General features: G+C 37.0%; 1 protein-coding gene across 5 annotated transcripts in view; it reads right to left on the bottom strand.

Moving 5' to 3' along the window:
• GNAS (GNAS complex locus) overlaps positions 1-20,008 on the bottom strand; it is a 158,741-nt gene that overhangs the window by 52,703 nt on the left and 86,030 nt on the right. For 4 of the 5 annotated variants that reach the window (XM_086622691.1, XM_086622692.1, XM_086622695.1 and 1 more), the window contains 2 exons: positions 7,286-7,340; positions 7,083-7,202 (listed from right to left, as the gene is read on the bottom strand). In XM_086622691.1, the coding sequence (XP_086478817.1) occupies positions 7,083-7,202; positions 7,286-7,340 (175 nt within the window). The remainder of the gene's footprint in view (positions 1-7,082; positions 7,203-7,285; positions 7,341-20,008) is intronic. The other variant, XM_086622694.1, reaches the window with a different exon arrangement.

The raw sequence follows: 20,008 nt of genomic DNA, 5'->3' as shown, positions 1-20,008 counted from the left end.
TTGCTGTTTGTTTTGTAAGAATAAAACATTTGTGGACAAAAATCAGAGATTTCAAGAGACTCGTTTGCAAATCATTACTAGTTATGTGTGTTTTAATTATGAGAAACAGAAATAGAGAGGAGTAGCTGCCTACCTCATGATCCCTATACTAAAAAAAAGGCTTCAGAAGAACCCTTTAATTAATCTGTATTGAGGAATTTATCTCTACTATTAAAGGATAGGAAACCCAGCTTTATTTAAGTCCTCTTAAACTCTGATCAGGTAAACTCAATGGGATTATCTAGAAGCCCATTTAGAAGGAGCTGCTCTGTGTAGATAAGATAATGGAGATTTAAAAAAAGAGTTAGTCAAGATTATTTCAGAGGATCAAGTACCACATCACTCTGCTGAGACTGTCTGTAATACTCCCCATTCCTTTTTGTTAACATTATTAACATTCTTGAATTAAAAATATTTCACATATTCACATTTTCTACCAGTTTTGCACCTCAAGATGCATCTCCAAAATAAAGACATTATCACTGTTTTACAGATAACAAGACAGATAGAGCATTGAAAAAAAAAGTATACAGGATATTGAGGTGACTAGCTCAAAACCGTGAAGAGAGTCTGGACAAGAAAAAGCAAGAGTCGCAAGTTTTCTCCCTGATAGCTACCCAAATTACACACAATATTATCCAGACACTCAAGAAACCAGGCTTTGTCTCCCACCTTCCCACCAGTATACCCACCAGAGAAAGTGTTTTGCCTACATCAACACACCAAAGCCTGTGACATTGAGGCAGTCTCATGGGAAACGTCCCCCGTTAGAGTGAATGTTTGTCATTACATTACAAAGCCAGCGATGCTGTCAAACCAGAACAGCTCTCCTCTTCTTCCATGATGTATTTAGACAGGAATAATAACATATCTATCATTGTACACATCAGGGTGATTATCTACAGGGACAGATAATTTTGTTCTGTTGCCTACATAATTAAGGCACGCTTTTGGCAGCAGAGAGATCCCAGTTCACATCTTTTCTTACTGAGACTATGTTCTCTTGTTATTTTCACCAAGATTTTGGTGTCAACACCATTTTAAGGCCTCCTACCCCTACCTCTGACCCTGCTGCGCAGTAACGTATTACACAATTTGTACCACCTCGTTTGTACCTACAGGCCACGTTGTAAACCAGCCCTCAGAACTGATCCCTGTTAAAAATAACCTCCTCAAAATAGGAGAGAGAAGGAGTAGGGGTTACCAGGGTTATTTTTAACCTGGATCGGTTCAATGGTCTGATTTACACTGGGGACCCAAAGGGTTTTTTTGGCACAAGTGAGGGTGGCACATCATGGTGTGGAGGAGAGGGAAGGGATGGCTGTGGGCAGAGGGGATGCGAAGCTGGCTTTGAGGCTGAAGCCAGCATGTGGTAAAGCTTGGCCTCAAGGACACCACTCAGAAACCATAATAAAACTATTCAGCAGCACTGGTAGGGGGAGATTCAAAATAACTACAATGGAGCAGTGTAATAAAAAATAAACCAGGCCCAAAAAACCTGCATAAAATTTCACCAACACCCTAAAGACGATCCTATCTCTTCTAAACGTGTATTTGCCTAGATCTAGAGAGCCATAGGCTAGAGTGATTCTCTAATTACTTTGCATTTCAATTGCTAATATTCTGATTCTATTCCTTTTTGAATACAATGTTTCCGAAGTTCTACGGTATTTTCAAGAGACATCTTCCTCAGCTGAGTCCAGATCAATTAAAAATAGGCAGCTGTAAATACTGTTGTGCTATTCTGAGAATACTTCATTAGAACCAGAGAATTATAAAAGGACTGTGACCCAAAATAAACAGGATTTACTTGGCAGCTTGGTTCAAATTGGTTGATTGTGGAAAGAGAAATGTTCACTGAACAAGAGATTTCCTCTCCTTTGCTCAAAGTAAGAGCAAAAAGAAAGAGATGAGAAAAAGGCCACGGTTCTAGTGGGTACCAGGGATGAAGAAAATATCCTAACCACTGTCTGGTATGCAGAACAGGAATAAAAATATCACCTCTATAACCCAGCTAACACAACATCACCCTATATTTGAAACAGACATGCAGCTAGTCAGAATTACTGAAAATACTTATGGGGTTGATTTTTGACATTGAAAGCCTACACATACAATTGTGTTGAGCTAAACGCATCAAAGGACAATAGTGATAAAATGCCATTTGGAAGCCTCAACTACAAGCACCATTTGTTTTTCTTTTCCATTTTAACAGATGGAATAGTTGCAAAAACAGCCTGAAATTATAATTTAAGAGATCTTTGTTCTTACACACCACATTGATCCTGTAAAGCATGTGTTAATCTGGTTGCATGGAAAATTAAAGAGCAAAATTTACTACTACAAAGTTTAGCTAGTGTGAGACAACCAAAAAAGCAATTCTAGCAAAACTCAGGCAAGCTCTCAAACTTACTGCTCAAGCAAACCAACTATTCTACTTGTTTCGTTAGAGCGGCTCAGTGACAAGCATAGTTTGTTTTATAATTTCTAAATAATTTATAAATGTCTTTAAAAATACATTGTTTATCATGCTACAATCTTAGAACACAAGCCCAACAGCAGTAATAACATATATGCCTTCAGATCTGTACCAATACAAGAACACATAGATTACTACCTCATTTCTAAGGCTTTAACTAACGCACATTCATGATCAGCACAATTACTAAAATTAAATGCTTCAGCTACCTCAAATTAGTTCAGTTTGATTAACTTGGAGGTTTTCTTACTTCAGCTTTCTTTTCCTTTGCTTAAATGCTGGTCACTGGCAATTTAATTGCATGATAAGAACCCGACTTGCATAAAGGCAATGATAATGGTCCTCCATAAACTACAAACTTTCATAAAGATTGGTACTGTAGTGTTTTAGAAAACAAGAGTTCTGATTTCACTACTTCTCTACAAAAAGCATGATCTCTCTGTTGTTCTCAGTGTTCATCCAAACTAGCAGGGCTAGACTTTTTTAGCAAGACTTGGTCATTTAATGTCCTGTCATTTTAGCAAGAATATGTTTGCCAGTGATGCAAACAGAACACTACACACAATGTTTATCAGTGCTATTCATATTAACAAGAGATAACATGGACCTGATCACACTTCTGTTATTTCCATTGTACTGTGCTCTAAGAAAAGGCTGTGCAACAAGCATAACAATAATAAGGATAGATTTTACCCCAAAAAGAAGCAAAGTACTTTGCAAAACTAAATCAGAACAGCACTCCATTACCCACGGAGATATTATGTCCTCAAGCTGTTTTATAAGTCCACAATGAGCCAAGGCAAAAAATACTTCACATAAAAACATGAACTTAGTACTAAGTTGTTTGCCTAGAGTATTACTAATAAGCATTCTCCACAGGTTTTCAACGTGGTTACGTTCCCAGCCTTTATCAATTCCCTTCAGTCACTAGTTTGGGGTTTCTTTTTGTAATTTGCATTTTATAACCTGTCTGTTGAAAACATACCAAAGACAAGACAAATTAGATCATCGTCTGTAAGAGTGAAACTCTTCTATGTTCTTGCCAATGGTATATACAGTACGGCGAAACAACACAGAGGGACTACAAAAGGAACTACAGATTAGATCTACTAAATATTGCAATACTTTAAATCACCAGCACCATCATGCAAAAAGAATTTTTTTCAGTAAGCAGAACCCTTTTCCTGCCCCCATATGCTACTACTTATATTTAAGAAATGTAATTGCTTAATACCAAGTGTGCCGAATTAATAAATCTCCAACACGCTCGAGTTTGAAAGGGAATGTCCAACCTAGCATTGCACTGTGTCAACATTATTTTTAACTCGAGTTGTTGGGGTTTTTTTCTTTTTTTTTTTAATTCAATACAATATGCTCTATACAAATGACACACATTTCCTGTAAATTGAAAACTGCAAAGCAAACAGATGGAGACACAGACTAAGAAAAGAATTAGAATATCAGAATAAAAAAAGTTGTTCTTTGAATCCTAGGTATGTAGAGTCAGACCCCTACACTATCATCACACTGCAAAGCTCCTACATTCTTCCTTTACTTTCTTTTGCCTTTCACACTACACTGAACCTGGCTGTTAGGAAACTTGAATTCTAGCTCCACCTGTACAACAGGTAATTATAAACACAGATTTTGATGTGTACTTTAGGCTTCATTTAAACTACTCCTTCAGGTACAGAAAAAGGATTGAGGCCTCTTATGTTCTAAAGAAGACCTCCTGTAGTTGGAGAAGAAATTACAGAATCCTAGCACTAAACTCGGTATGTCTGTGCATTGCCTTCTGGAGAGCTTGCTAAATTAATGTTTAGGAAAGATGAATGGGCATTTAAAGGGAAGCAAACCAGCCTTTTATTTTAGAAGAGTATGGCACTAAGTACTCAGAGCCCTCAAAGAATATCTCCTTGGTACACAAGTGTTCTTTCTCCCTATCTTCATTTTCTTCCTGCTGAAGAGAGCAGCATCCTCAAATACCATACTGAGGAAAGTAGGTCTTCGTAACAGCTGAAATATGATTCCCCACGAAGAAATGGAAGAGACAGAAAGCAAGTTCTACAACTCAAAATAGACAGCGTTGCATACTGCTAACACTGCTAAAAATTCCCCTCCCTTCTTCTGCATTAATACCGTATAAAGGAAAAGGTTTATCTGCCAGTTTATGAAATTCTCCCATCAGAGTACTGGAGGAGAAAGTATATAATCAAGATTTCCTTAGATATAAAGCATAACTAGTGTAAGCCTATCCTTTCGATTACAGAAAATATTTTTTTCTTCAAAGTATTTTTAATTAATCTACAACAAAGTCAAAATTATTTTTACAGAGGTATCCAAGGATCGTGTATTTCTGATACTATGCACTGAGAGTTGGCATCTAGGGACATTCTAGATCTTAACTTGATTTAAAATATGCAATTAAAATGCAGGTTCAGTTTTTCAGGTACCAAAGGACTATAACCTACATTCAGACAAACTTGGAAACCAGATACATATAAGCTTATATAATCACTGAGGGCAGAGGGAGCCAACAACACTCCTTCAAAATTAGTGGCTAATGTACATCCAGTTTAAAACCTCAACCCTACAAACATTTACATGTGAAATAGTTATCCATGCCAATGAAGCTAGCCACTAGTCAACGTTATGCACACGCCTAAACCGCTGTAGACTCAGGGCTTAAAAATTTAACACAATATCCTTTGCACAGAGAAGAAAAACTAGTTTTGTTGGAGCACTGTTATTCCTGAAGTTGTGTGTCATTCAACACATCAAAGACTCTTCACTGAACTTGAAATTATTTATGGACGTGGTATGTTTCTTTTGCTTTAGACATCAAGGGCTTGCTACCATGTATCCTACCAGAGATAATACAAACTGAAAATTATATTTTATGTAGAAACCAGTTAATGTAACATGTACACACTTGGCTTATTCTCTTACCACTACACGATTACCCTTTGCTTTCGGGGGAAAGGAAAAAAAGTTTTTAAAAACCACTGCATTGCAACTGAACGGAAGAAAAAAACCCCTCTGAGATAGAAGAGACAAGGAAAATCAAGTATTTCGGTACGAGGTAGGTCACAGGAACTTGTTACAGCATTGTTGCAGATCATAACCTGAACTATCACAAAACAATGGGCAGTAGGATAGCTGCAGGCATGCAGCCAGTTCAAGAGCACACAGGGTGGAGTAAGGAGCCACTGTCTTTTCTCTCGAATATTCTCCTAAAACTATCTTCAAAGTATAATTTTTTTTGTCACCCTAGCAGGAGAGATCATCCATGAAGGGACCAAATATTCCTATGAATAACACTGACAAGTTCCAAAATCAAAGAAATGCCAAGTTAAAAATCTAATAATCTCTATTTTATTTAAGATTCTTTAAGATAAAATGAATAATATTGCATTTTATGTGCTAGAGAAGAATCGTAAATCCCTCTCTCTCCACCAACCTGTCTGTGCCTGCTGAACTTTGAAAATTACTGGATTTGGAGATTATAATGCCAGTATTTTCAATTAATTACTAATAGCACAAGACTTCTGCCTTGTATACAAAGTATGCAGTTTTGTTTGTTTGTTTTCTTTTAATAAAGGCTGACCAAAGCAAAGAAATTCCCAGAAACAGCTGTAAAAGGTAGCTTGTTCAATAATGTTTACAAATCAGGGTTACGAAAACCTTGCAAACGATCTCACATCTTACTATTTGCACTTGCACTTTCTTTTCAAGCATCTGAGACTGAGTACTGCTGGATACAAAATTCTGGTGTAAACAGATCATGATTTTAATACATCATCGTAATTCCTACCCTCAGCCCTCGGGAACAGTTCACAGAGAGCTCATACAAGCTTTGGAATGCTCCTGTATTACTGCAAGTGTAAGGTACTTCATGGTAATTAACAAAAACATCTTCTCAGTGTTTAAGAGTTCAGTGTATGCAAACTGTATTTTCATGGGCTTCTGCTACTAGCCTGGTTGAGATACAGTAGAAATTAATCACAGTGAGTGGGCACAAAGTTATACCTTCAACCAAATAATTATACTTTCTGCATTTACTCTGGGACTGCTGGCATTTTGAATGATTAACTAGGACTGGGAGGGCTGGGGCAAGGACGTAGTGTGTGCAGCCTTTGCAGAAAGTCTGGCTGACAGAGAACATGTCTAAATCAGCAAGAAAACTCTACTATTCTTCCAAAAGAGAGAATCACTAAATGCCACCTAATCATCAACAGGCTGCTGTGCATATCTTCACTCCTTTTGGGCAGGGCAATTCCCAACAATTCCCAAGCTTTACTGCCAGTGCTGCCCATTTTGACTCTGTAGCTGATTATTTCAGTAGAGCACAAGAAAGCAGACAAGGGTCTCTGTGTTCATAAAGGATTAGCTTGAATATTCTGTGTTGCTATACACTTTATTTGATTAGCACTGACCAAAGACACCTACTGTAGTAATTCCCAAAGAGCAGCTCACTGTTTTTTGTAAACATTTACTACAGTGCAGTGAAATATAATCATTTGCAAAAAAGCATGACTGCAGCCAATTGGAATTATTTACTTACCGGTGGGAAATCAAAGTCTATCTGGTTAGCTAAATTTAAGATGTAGTCAATTCGAAACTGGTTCTCTGGATTCGCTAGTTCAACTGGAGGTGCCAAATTTCCCATTGCTGTCACTATTGTCTGCAAAGAAATAAAAATAAAATATTGCAGAGTGTCTAAATAGCTAGCTTTGTATAATTAAAAACAATAGCTTATAAATTTACCTCTATAGCTTCTTTAATATTGTTTTTAATATCCTGAATTTTCATTTTCTTCTCCCTGTAATAAAAAAAAATATTAAATTTATTAAGCCATAAAAGCAGAATACCTTTTTGAAACAGAACATGAACTTGAAAAGTATTCTATCAAAATTGTATTGTCACTATTGACTAAAGTGCTCTCAGTCACTGAATACTTTTGCAGATAGACTTGATTAAATATCTCAGAACTTTTCTACTTGAACGATAAACATCTACATGTATTCAAAAATCATATCTAATTATGCTTAAATAGAAACTTAATGCAGTCCTAGACTGAGACTAAGACATTCTGCAAAATCAAACATTTTGATTCACTTGAACACAAAATACTAGACATGTGCAAGTTATTTAGAAAAGCATAAACAAATAGAGGAAAAAAAAAATAAGTAAATTATTGAAAGTAGAAACAAATGAAAGGAGACCAGACAACCTCAAAGTACAAAAAAAAAAATTAAAGCACAAAACTGACATCACAGCAGAAAAAGCTAGAGCAGAGAACTCAACCTGATAGAAACATTCAAACTAACAGTTTGGACATAAAATCTAAAATGAATAAAAAAGGACTAATCCAGATATGTAAACTCTAAGCAGAGTAGGAGGCTAAAAAACCACTTGAAATGCTCTATATGAGCACTACCATTTGGGATTAACTGCAGCCAAATTAAAAAGCCGACAGCCTCAAGCAAGCCTCCAATATACTTGTAGTGTATCTTATGTCAAACCTGACAATGGCTATTTTCAATGCTAACGAGTACAATCGAATGAAATGCATGACCAAACATTTGGTATAATCAGGAATCAGCATCCTAAACGTTTACTAGCAGTGAGTCTGTAAGACTATAACTTAACTGTGATGCAATATGACAAGATTTTTACGTTATTAATTTCTTGCTATACACAGCATAAAACTACTACTTTGAGGTAATCCAAATTAGCCATGTAATAACTAAAAAAAGCTCACCTAAATTGTCTCAGTGACCTTTTAGTCTTCATCAAACTGGTTTTTACAGAATGCTTTCATTACCTGAATATTTATACCAACTATTTTTAACATTTTTCATTTTGGAAACTAACATTTTCCAGAGACTTTAAACTACCAACAGCATGTTTTCGTTTTTTATCCTTTAAAAGGTAGTGCTCACACTTTAAGCTTAGAGATCACATCTTGAAAATCTCATTTTACTGAGTTAATTAAGCACATATTGCAAAAGCTTTTTATCAGTTTTTCCCTTCTATAATTATTCACAACCAACAACCAAAATGAAACTGAAAGCATATTCACCAATCAAGAATGCAGAAGAACAGCAGAGGAGAAAAAAAAAGTACTGCTTAAATAACAAGGCAGATGCACACGTCCAAGAGTGGTGGGAATTTCGGTTATCAAATGAAAGATTAATGTGACTTTTGTAAAAGACAGGGTCAAGGAAAACACCATTGTGCCAGCTACATGTTACACTGACTTTTAGACACAGATGTGGAGAATCTTACTACACATTTTACAGATGTGAAAGCATGATTGCAATGCAAGTGCTGCTCTTACAGATGGAAAGCAAACAGCAGCATCACATCACCTCGTTCAGGATGACTTAGCTGGGTAGAGAACAAGTCTGAATCAGCAGCAGAACTCTACCAAACAGAAACACAATTATCCCTAAACACCAGTTCCTCATCGCTGACCACTGCATATATTCTCCTAACTATGGGGCAGGGTGAGGAAGGTCAGTGAAACTTGATGCAGAAAGACAATGATATGATCAATAACCAGATGTAAATTCTTGGTTTCCCTAGACTTCTTGACCTACCTACAGACCACCTTATTCCTGAAGACTACCAGTTTTCACTTTAGGGATTTGGCACCACTGATGGGAAGGCGGCAGTGAGCCAGGAAAGGCCAAAAGCACTGAACTAAGGAAAATAAATAAGACAGGAAAAGAGAGGAAAAATGGAGGCCTTTTCACCCTCTTCCTTCCCATCTTCAATGCTTTCTACTGCCCTAGGTCTTAAGAAACTCTCCATTCCACAAACCAAGACTTACAGTAGGTGTACAAATACTGTATTTTTCAGTTAGTGCACATACGGTTGCAAAAACATCAGCCGCTTTTTTTTTTTTTAATCATGTTCATTTATTAAAAAAAAAAAAATCCATAAATAATGACATGAAAGCAAGAAATGTTTATCAACGGCAGTGTAAGCAATTTGGCTTGATTTTGCCTCCAATTTTCAGCTGGGTCTTGAACTTCATGTACATGTATCCAGATTCCACCCCATTGAGATGAAAAGGACAACTGATATGCTGCAAGTTAAGCAAGACACTAGTATTTTTAAAGGATTAAGTAAAGAAATAATATTAGGTCATTTTTCTTTGCTTTGGAACATCATTAGAAAGACACAAGTTTAGAAAGTCTTCTGAGGGGTGTGTGTGTGGGTGTTTTTATTTTGTTTCTTTTTTAAATTATTTTTTAAGTAAACTATAGTTATAATCTCTCCCCTGGAACACTTGCACATAACTTTAGTCTCAAAGCACCAGCTAAGCGCACGTTTACCTGACTCTTCCATACCACACAATAAACCACATTATTTTTATTACAAGTTTCAGTCAAACTTTCATGCTTACACCACTTCACTGATCCTCACGCTACTAGCGGCCCTGCAAAGTGATAATGAATATGGAGTGATGTAAAACTCCAGCAGTTAACAAAGTGCTTGATAACTATCATCATCTTTACAACAAGAATACTCATAGTTCCTATTTCTGGGTTTGTTGCCATGGCCCTATAGCATGCCCCGTAAACAAGGAATCTTATTACACAGCAATGAATGTATCATATCATTTTGTGTTTTGTAATGTTTACTAAGCATAAATTTTCCATGACAATGAGATACTCTTCATTCTTCTGGAACTCAAAGTGTTCATCAATCACCCATCCAACAGCTTACATACAACCGTAACCTCCCTTCAAAAAAAAGAAAGGTGAAACTCATTTTATTCATGGACTAATGAAGCGCAGCAAACAAAAGCTAAGCCCCGCCTCTGCACTGCCAGAATTGTTTTTGAGAAATCCCAGCCAGCTTGCACCTCAGATTTCCAAAATTAATTGAACTTTATTTTCCCCAGTCACGAAGACTCTAAGATTCATCTTAGACAGAGAATCTCTTTTTTTTCTTTTTTATTCCCAGGTGCTGGCATGATGGCCAAAATTACAAAAGAAAAAAAGCTGGGCTTCCAAAATGTTTTCCTCTGGAACAGACCGAGTAGATTGGGAATGACACCTATTCTGGCTAACAACCGACTGATGTCTCCGCAGGCCTGCTCTGTATCTTTAGATGCCATGGGTTAATAAGGTCACATTTTTAATCTTGTTTAAAACTTCTGCTTAGGCTGTGCAGGGTAGGTCAAACAAAGCATTAAACTCTATTAGTTGAGGATTATAAGAAAAATCTCAAATCCTGCTGTTTTCAATATTTAAATGGGCCAAAGCAAAGCTGCACATAGCTTTCAGGAAAACTAATAAAGTCTATTTTAGGTACTATAAAAAAAGATGACATTTTAATTCAAATAACATGAAATTAGAATGACATAAAAGGTCATGAAATATTCCTTGAAAACAAACCCAATCAGTATTTAGTAAATAACTTCTCCACCTGTGGCTGAGCTTTACTAGTAAAATGGCAACATTTTTACTCACACTTTATTGAATCTTATGCAATGAACATGTTACCAAGTAGCTTATCAGAAAGCAAAACGAATTTAATTTTCATGTTCATTTCTAGTTTACTTTCCAGATAATACAAATAACCATTACTTAGAACTTGGAAAAAATATTTGAAGTTTAAAAAGAACATTCCAGAGGACTAAGGATTCAGCTCACCCAGAATAAACATCTCACAGGTAGAAAAGTTGGTTTTGCTTTGTGAGGCTTTTTTTGTTTGCTGTTTGGTGTGTTTGTTTCTGTTTGTCTGGTTGGTTGGGGGTTTTTTGGTTTCGTTTTTTTAAATTGATGCTGAAATGGTCAAAACAAACCACCTTAAAAGACTTTTTTTTAAAAAAAAGTAGTAATAAATCCTGTGACTCCTTTATGCCATTAATCTAAATTCTTGAAAGCAAAAGAAGTGTGAACTTCTTGGTCACTACTGACACGTTAAGAAGCTGTATGCCTTGTTACGTTCTGTTCAACAGGCAGATTTTGGACAAGATTGCAGGGAAAACTACAAAGAACTACAGAGTTTTAAATCAGAATGTAGTATATTACTTTTTTTTTCTAGCGAAAAATAAATAGATTTTATGAACAGAAACAAAGTGATACGTTTCTTTAAACCCACGATAAGATAGCTAGAAAATATCTGAAACACACAAAGTGCAAAGCAACAACAATAAAATTTATTTTTTTCCTTTAAAAGGAAAGGTAGCCATGATAATACAGCACTAACATTTTAACATATCTATTATTTAAGTTACTGGGGAAACCCTCCCCACATCTCCCCCAAATCCCCTGATTATACAGGAAACTCCACACTTCAGAGGTAGGGATATTTTAGGCATCAAACATTAGACGTGTCATGAAGAACACTGTGAAGAGGTGAATTAAATGCTGTGGTGTACACCATTTGAGTGACGGTAAAAAGACTCTGATCAGATAACATGCAATAGAAAAAGGCTTTTAATGAGGGTAAATTATGATTGCCAATTAATTCCACTATGAACACGGCCTAAAATAGGAATATATCCTGGAACGTGAATACTTACAACGTGAATAAAAAAAAATATTGGAACATTCTTTGCAAAGTGCAGATATAAATGCTAGCTTTCATTTCTGAAAAATGTCATTTTCTTTCTCAATTTGTATTTTAATACTATTTCCTACGTGCAGCCTTAGCATAATAAATAATGCCACATAATGGTTTGCAATTTAATAGTGTGTATACATTAATTCCCCACAAGTGAGCCTGTCTAGAACGCTGAAGGGTATGTAACGGCATGGGCACAGCACACCTTTTTAAAATGACTGGCTTTGTATTACATAATAATCCTCCAAAACCATGTTAAAACGTTCTTTATTAATTATGTTCCGAATTTTTTGTTGTTCTCAGGATGCTCTTGCAAATAACAAAAAGAAGCAGAAAGTTTCTCTTTAAACTTGTATTGCAAAATGCACATGCCTGAAGAGTATATACAGACCATTTTAATAGGGCATATTAAAATGTAATCCCATAATGTTAAAACAGAGCATTAGCCTTTGTCATCTTTACAAGGTTGTAAACAGCCGGGCTTCCATCACCCTCAGTGATCAGTATAATGCATAAATTACCTTTATTTCTGAAGCACTGTCAAACTTCTCTCACTCTTGAACTTGCTGACATAACAACTCTATCTAGCGAAAAGCTTAACTGCAGTGCTTTGCACAGGCAAGGGAAGTGAACCAATTTGCAAGTATAAAAGCCAGAATAAAAATCTTACAAAACAATTAATTTGCCTCTGGCTTTTTATAGGAGAAAACAACATTGTTGTGTTTCAAAACAGGTGTATCTAGGTGTGCTTTCAGGTATTACCAACAAAATATGAGTGCACAGGGAAGTAGCCATGGGCTGTCCCCTTTCTGCTCGCTTTCAAAAGTCCATTGCGATTACACATTGAAAGCAAATGAACAGTTAATATACAAATTTCATTTAAAACAACACAATTTCAGTACTTTGACAGGCAGTCACACGCTTTACAGGCACGTGGGCTTTAAATACAGATGTTCATCTAGATATGGTGTCTTTGACGCAGTGAAACATGCTCACGGGTTTCATAAACGTTCCATAAAATCTGCATTAAAATTTGTTTACTGCATCTTACGGAAGTTAACAAAAATGAAAATAGCACTACCTGCCAATCTATCTCATAAAAACAGAGCAGCGCAGTCAGGATCTTCAGACTCAAGATCACAAGCAAGGAAATTCAATTAAGATTTTGCTACCAATCCACATTACAGAAATTCTGCAGTACTTCACAATTCAACAATAAGATAAATTTGGTTTAGCAGCCTGGGTTATTTCTAACAGAACATGGCAATTATCTCAAAACATAACAGCTAGAACAGCAAACAGGGGAGAGGCCAAGTTAGAGGAACTTGAAAAGGGGGCGAAATAGGTGCACAGAGTATTCAGAGCGAAGCCGAAATTCTTAGACCTATGACATAGTACCAATTTCACAGACGAAACTGCTAAACTGCAATAGCAAAACCCACTGAATATCTTTTGCAAATCAAACTCTTCATTCATATCACATCACAGAGATACTTCAGTAATTCTGCCAACTTCAAGGAGATTTTCTATTTCGCACTGTTCAAGAACAAAAAGGACGAGCACATGCGGTACCATGGGGTAGGAGCGACCATGCATCAGCTGCACAGCAGCAACTCTGTACGGCTTTCGACAGGAAATATGATTTAGCTGAGTCCTCACTTGCAGCAGAATTGAAAGAAATTTTCTAACCACATTAATACTTCGTTCTTGATAACTCTGTCACCTTTTAAGATGAAATAAAGTCACCCAAAGGCACAGCTAGCTGACAAAATGTAATCAAAAGCACTACACGGTCAATGCCGTGCTGGGAACACTGACCATATACATATCAAGCACCTCACTGAAAGCAACAGACCCTGGCTCCTACTGGTTGCAGAAATGTAGTTTTTCCTCCCTAACACTATGCTTTTCCTCTTACACCATCTTTTCCTCCCCAATATCTACTTCTCTTTGAAGATTCTCGGTTTTATTTCTCTGAAATTCTGGGTAACAACAGATTGTACCATCCAGCTATCAAAGATGATTTACTATTAGAAGAAATAATAATAATAATAATAGAAAAAGAATAGCTATGAGGATAGACTATTGGCTTTTGCTGTAAACAACACATTTTGGAAACAGAAAAACCCAATAGGTTGAATAATTTTGTCATGATATACTTTGATTTAAAGACGCAGTTAAAAATTAATTATGTTGCAGGTATCTAATTGTGACCTAAATAATTTGGGAGAACTTAGTTCATTTATCCCCTGAAGCATAATCCCTTTCACACACACATGTGATGCAATATATAGAATGGACAATACATACATGGCTTCCACAAGTTCCCTTTTAAATACTGGAAAAAGCACTATAAACTGCTTTACCATTGCTTGTTTTAATACATTACAATATTTACCTCCATAAGTCACATGCACATCTTACTATGGGGCCATAAATAGATGAACATACAGTAATAAATACAAGCACAACAAGATACCTTCTATTTACAGAATGACAGAATCATTCTCTACGTTAAAGGGCAAGAAGTATGAATTACTGAAGCATTCATAACAAACATATCTCAGCTCTGTGAAAGCAGAGATGATGTTATTCTTTATCCTTATTTACACTGGTGTGTCCGGGGCTGCACACACACCTGACAGCTCTGTCCCGAGAGCTGCTCCAGTGAGCAGGAACAGCCCAGGCACATGGCACCCTGGTCACACCATCTGCCCAGGTGGATGTGGCACAGAGATGCTATTTTGGCTCTAAGCCACCTTGGGGCTCCCCTTCAGCTTTGCAAAGTCCTATGTAAAACCAGTTTAACTGGCTTACAGTCCCTTTATATCTGTAAGTGGCTCAAAGAGACCATCCCCGATCCAATATTAAGAAGCATAATTCTGCTTATGCTGTTCCATTTACCTCAGCTAATTAACTAGCAATAGGTTAGGTAAGTAATGAAAATAACAGTCTTCACAAAGAGCTCTGTGATGTACGAGATAGACAAAGAACCCGTAATTCATACTGTGCAATTAAAAACCTTTGTAAGTTGCAAACTTAGTCTCTAGTTCTTCAGGCATGCAGAGAAAGGACAACACACCAGTTTCGTTTTCTTCTCTAAGTGCAGGTAATTAAGCATATTACAATAAAATGTGTCCTCAAAAGTTTAGTATTCTCTCTAGATCCTCGACACGATAATTAACAAGGCTGGAGTCTTCAGAGTACACTTTGTGATTCTCCTCTGGTACAGAAGGATGCCCTCAGAACCAGGAGGATTTGAGTCAAACTTGCTGAATCACCTCGCCGTGTGCAATTCACTAGTTTGAGATGACCGTTTCAAACTGCCGCCAGGAAGCACAAAGACTTATTTATTTATTTAAGCACTGTGAACGTGGTCATCATTAACACAGCAAAAAAGGAAACATGCACACTGGTTGTCACCCTTTTGAAACATTCATGTCCAGTGTGCAACAGCACCGAAATACAGCACATGAAGGAGTGGAGAGTATGTCCTGAGAGGTGTCAAGTTGCCTGCTTGTACAGCCACCCTTCACCGCACACCCACTCTCCTCGGGTCTCCTGAGTTACCTGACTGGGTCTACTCATCTCTTCCTGTCCAGAAAAAACGCCATCGTGCAAGTACATACTGACCAGACACACGGTACACATGGATCAACAGCACCTCTGCTAAAACTGGGTTATTTGCTGTGTTGTTCTTCACTTCATCCTCAGTACTGCAGAGACTTTGCTTTAAAATACGGGCAGGTAATGGCAGCATTACTGGGGGTCTTGTTCTGGCCCTAGTTTTCAGGCACTTTCAAAGCACCCTTGTCTAAACCTCGAAACATCAATCTGATGAGTGCCCCAAGAGTTTCATTTGCTCTGACACTCTTTTGTAACTGTCTGTATTCTAGTAATTTCTGCAACCAGAATTGAGTATGAAGCTTTCCAAAAAGGGCACTCACATCCCGGAGCTCTTCAGAGGCTCGTGTACAAAAATGAGAGGAAGAGCTCCTATAATGACTAATAACCTCACTGCTACTTAAAACTCAGAAAGTACATGCTGGCTAAGTGCCAATATTAAATGGAAAGCCTTAAAATAAAAACAGCTGGAACACTGGATGCCAAATAAGTATACACACAGACCAGTCCAAGCAGGATGCAGTGCAGCAGGGAAGACAGTAACGAGACAGGTGGAAGATGGTGAGTCCTGAAAATATCTTTATTTTTTTAAAGTGGTTAATATCTCCATTATCATCGGCAACGCTTCCAGCGCATGATATTGGAGACAGGCGATGTGGAAGGTGTTTGCCTCTAACAGTGGAGGAAAAAAACAAGGTTTTTAATCCAGAACCCTACACGTTAGCAGGTAAGACACAGATACCAGAAGGACAACAGCACAACAGAAACAGAAAAAGGGGAAGGCTCCTATTTGTACTATGTGGCGTCCTACCAGAAACAAGGTAAATTCTACAAAGCATGTTTCTATAAGCATTCAGTGCTGAATTTGTCTGAATTATCTTTTATTCTCACCCCACCTTTCCAATCTCTTAATTTAATACAACTAACAGCCACTAAAATATGCAAAGAGCTTCAAATGTGAAACAGAGCTTTCCAATTTCATTAAGAGAACAACTGAATATAAAACCAGGTGTTTTCTTTACAGCTGTAAATCTGGAATTTTTACCACTGACAAAGTCTGAATCTAGGAAGATTTCCACAGTTATCTCCAGGGATGAAGAGCTGTCAGGTACATGCAACTTGAGCTGTAAGCCTTGAAGAATTGCCTAAGTGCTTATAAACTCAGCATTATCAGCAGAAACTAGAACAGTCCCTACTGATGATAGCTTTTGGGAAATTCAGGTTCACAGTCATTCTTAACAGCATGCTGTCATATCTAAATGGTGATTTCCACTATACATTTTACTAAAATCCAGCTCTCAACAGAAAGCTAGTTTTGTGAAAAACGTTATAGATGTCATGTTTCCATGTAAACAATTAGCACAACATTCCCACTGAAATTCCCCCCAAAAAAAATCTTGTGAAACTTGAAAAAAATCTAACAATACTTGACAAGAATTGTAGTTGTGTATTTATACTTCCAGACAGTGTACAAATTTACTCTGACTGTGCATGTAAACTGCATGTTTAGAACATAGAGTAACTAAATATTAGAACGAGCCAGTTTGAAAATCTGTCCCTTACAGATCCAGGCCAGTGCACTGAGAGGCAGGTGTAACAGCACATAACAAAGCAAGGTGCTGACAACTTTGGCTCTAATCCATCAAAGCACTTAAGCATATGTTTAATTTTAAGCATATGAGTAATTCTATCAACTTTAATAGGGCTACTCATGGTTTAAGTACTGTGATGGATGGGGGCCAGAACGCGCAGAACCTTTAAGAATGCTGCATGGCCTATGTTACATGAAGAAAAAACAGCATTCTATCTCTGAACAATTAAGTTATAAAAGCTATGGAACCAAAATTCACCGTAAGTTCAACACAGCTCTGCTTATGCAAACACAGAGATGCAAGTTATTCAGCAGTCTTTGAAGACAAAACACAATGCAAGTTCTCACGTGCAAGATGTCCACATATCTTTAGTTTGCCCTTCTTCTTCTCTGACAGGTTGGTGTTATGGCCATATGCCACCTATGTCCATCACACTTGCTTCAAAACAGGGGGCAGCACACTTAGGCAGTCTTATGCAGAAAAGACCAAAAACTTAGCTAGTAGTTACACTTCTTAAATAAGATGCTGCTAGATGCAGGTTGAAAACATGAGTACTGCAGCCTTTCAAACGTAGGCTCGCCTGTACAGACACCAGTATAACAGCTTCAACTGTACCCGGCTTAATAGTTCAGTAACTCCTCTGTAACATCCATTATTTTGGATATTCAAACCTGTACACGTGCCTCTTTTGTACATGTATAATCTGTGTCAAATTCAGATGTTTTAAATTAAAAATATGATTTCTTTAGAATATTTTATACAGTCAATATTAAGGATGCTAAAAACAAACAAACAAAACCCAAACCTGCTCCAAAAATTTCTAGCTAGGACAGTCTCTGTAAACCAGCGGTTACTTACTTGACCTCTAAGCCACTCATGAGAAAATTCTGGATCTTGTTTTATCTGAATATGGCTCAAAAAAATTGTCACAAAGTTTTAGAAAATAGTTTTCTAAGAAAGGAACAGAATGAAACAATTTCAAAAATCCTTTACAGATGTTTTTCAGGAGATTCAATCAGTCTCACTAAATAGTAACACCCAAGAGTCATCTAGTTTTATCCCTGTGCTCATAACAAGTCGGAAAAGTTCCAGAAAAAATTTTGGTTAAATAGCCATATTGTCCCCAGCGTACAGTGAATTCTAACAGCTTCTAATATAATATCAAGTAATATCTGCTCTGAAACAAACAATGGAGAAGAAGTCGAAGTCAATTAAATGATCCCTGTACCCAGAGACCAACTCCCCCCCCATACCACCGGCAACATTACAGTTTCTATCTGCTTACTACCAAATCCCCAGCCAACCACAAACGCGGAAGGAAAATGTACTGCTAAGTGGGAAACCAATCTCTTCCGCCAAACATTTCAAGAATTCCAAACTTTTTCCTCACTTTAGAGTGGAATAAAATTGAAGCTATTATTTGCCTTTTCTTTCCCATCGTATCACATAAGCAGACCACACGGAATAAAAACAAAGCAGCTGAACAACCCGTGCTACTTTTCTTGCAGTGTAGATTAGGCGGACTCAAAACTTCTTTCCAAGTGCCAGGAAAACGAAGGCCAAGCAAGATGACCACTTGTATTCTAATGCTGTCTCAGACCTTTAAAATAAAATTTATTCCCTCCCTACCTGCTACCACTCAAAATTTCATACAGTATAGTTCTTGCTCTGACTGTTCTTAATAGAACCTAAAATTAACACAACTATTTCCCTCCTTGGTTTGTCCGCAAGTACGACTGAGAACAAGTGTGTGTTTTGGTTTGGTTTTGTTATTTTTTTTCCTCCCTTCTTCTTGTTTTTGGTGGGTTTTTTTTGTTTTGTTTTATTTATTTATTTATTTATTTATTTTTAACTTGCTGGTGAACACGCAGCAAAGTGAACACAAAAATAAATAGCTTTTGTGAGGATTATGTTTTCTGAGAGTTCTTCAGCAAGGGAATTATAATACTACTTATTAGATGGAATTCACAGAAAATTAAGTACACTACTAGGGGACTTCAAAATTCCCTTAAATGCAACTCAAAAAGACAATGTTTTGAATCAATGTCACTGCAGAGTCTCTAATTTTTTGCCAAATTCTCAGCTTATTAGAACAGTGTGTCTAGCATGGTACATCAACACATTTTGTAGTACTACTACTGTTAACAGGTTTAATAATAATTCTGACAATTTCTAACTTAAAAAGCTTAAGTAACCACAATAGAGTTTATGAATATTTTTGCGTAACAAATGAGTTTATCTTTGACTTCTAGTACTTCTACTTCACTTGTGTACATCTAACACAGCAGTACTGTGTGAGACCACAAGCTTATCATCCTTGTGGATAAGGGAATGGAGGTGAAGTGACTATGTCTCCAGAAGGCAATTCAGAATAACTATGATACAAGTAAGTTTTTCTCCAAAAACATTCAGGAGGTCAAAGCATTATATTAGGCTCCTATATACCAGAAGCCAAAAAGTAAACCAAAACAAAAAAACACCACACCTCCAAAAAACCTACATGGCATTACTCTTGTCTGAGCGAATTTCTCAGCATCACACACACCTCTCGACTAAGACTGTCTTTATTTCAGGTTAATATGTCCATGGCTTTTACCACATTTTCCCATCTTTGAAATAAGAAATGTACCTCATCTTGTGAACTCCTCTATGTCCTCACAGCTTCCACAACATATTGGTTAATCAG

This window comes from Tauraco erythrolophus, chromosome 18 (assembly GCF_009769465.1).
Source record: "Tauraco erythrolophus isolate bTauEry1 chromosome 18, bTauEry1.pri, whole genome shotgun sequence".
Classification (NCBI taxonomy): Eukaryota; Metazoa; Chordata; class Aves; order Musophagiformes; family Musophagidae; genus Tauraco; species Tauraco erythrolophus.
This window is presented reverse-complemented; position numbering and strand designations above follow the sequence as displayed.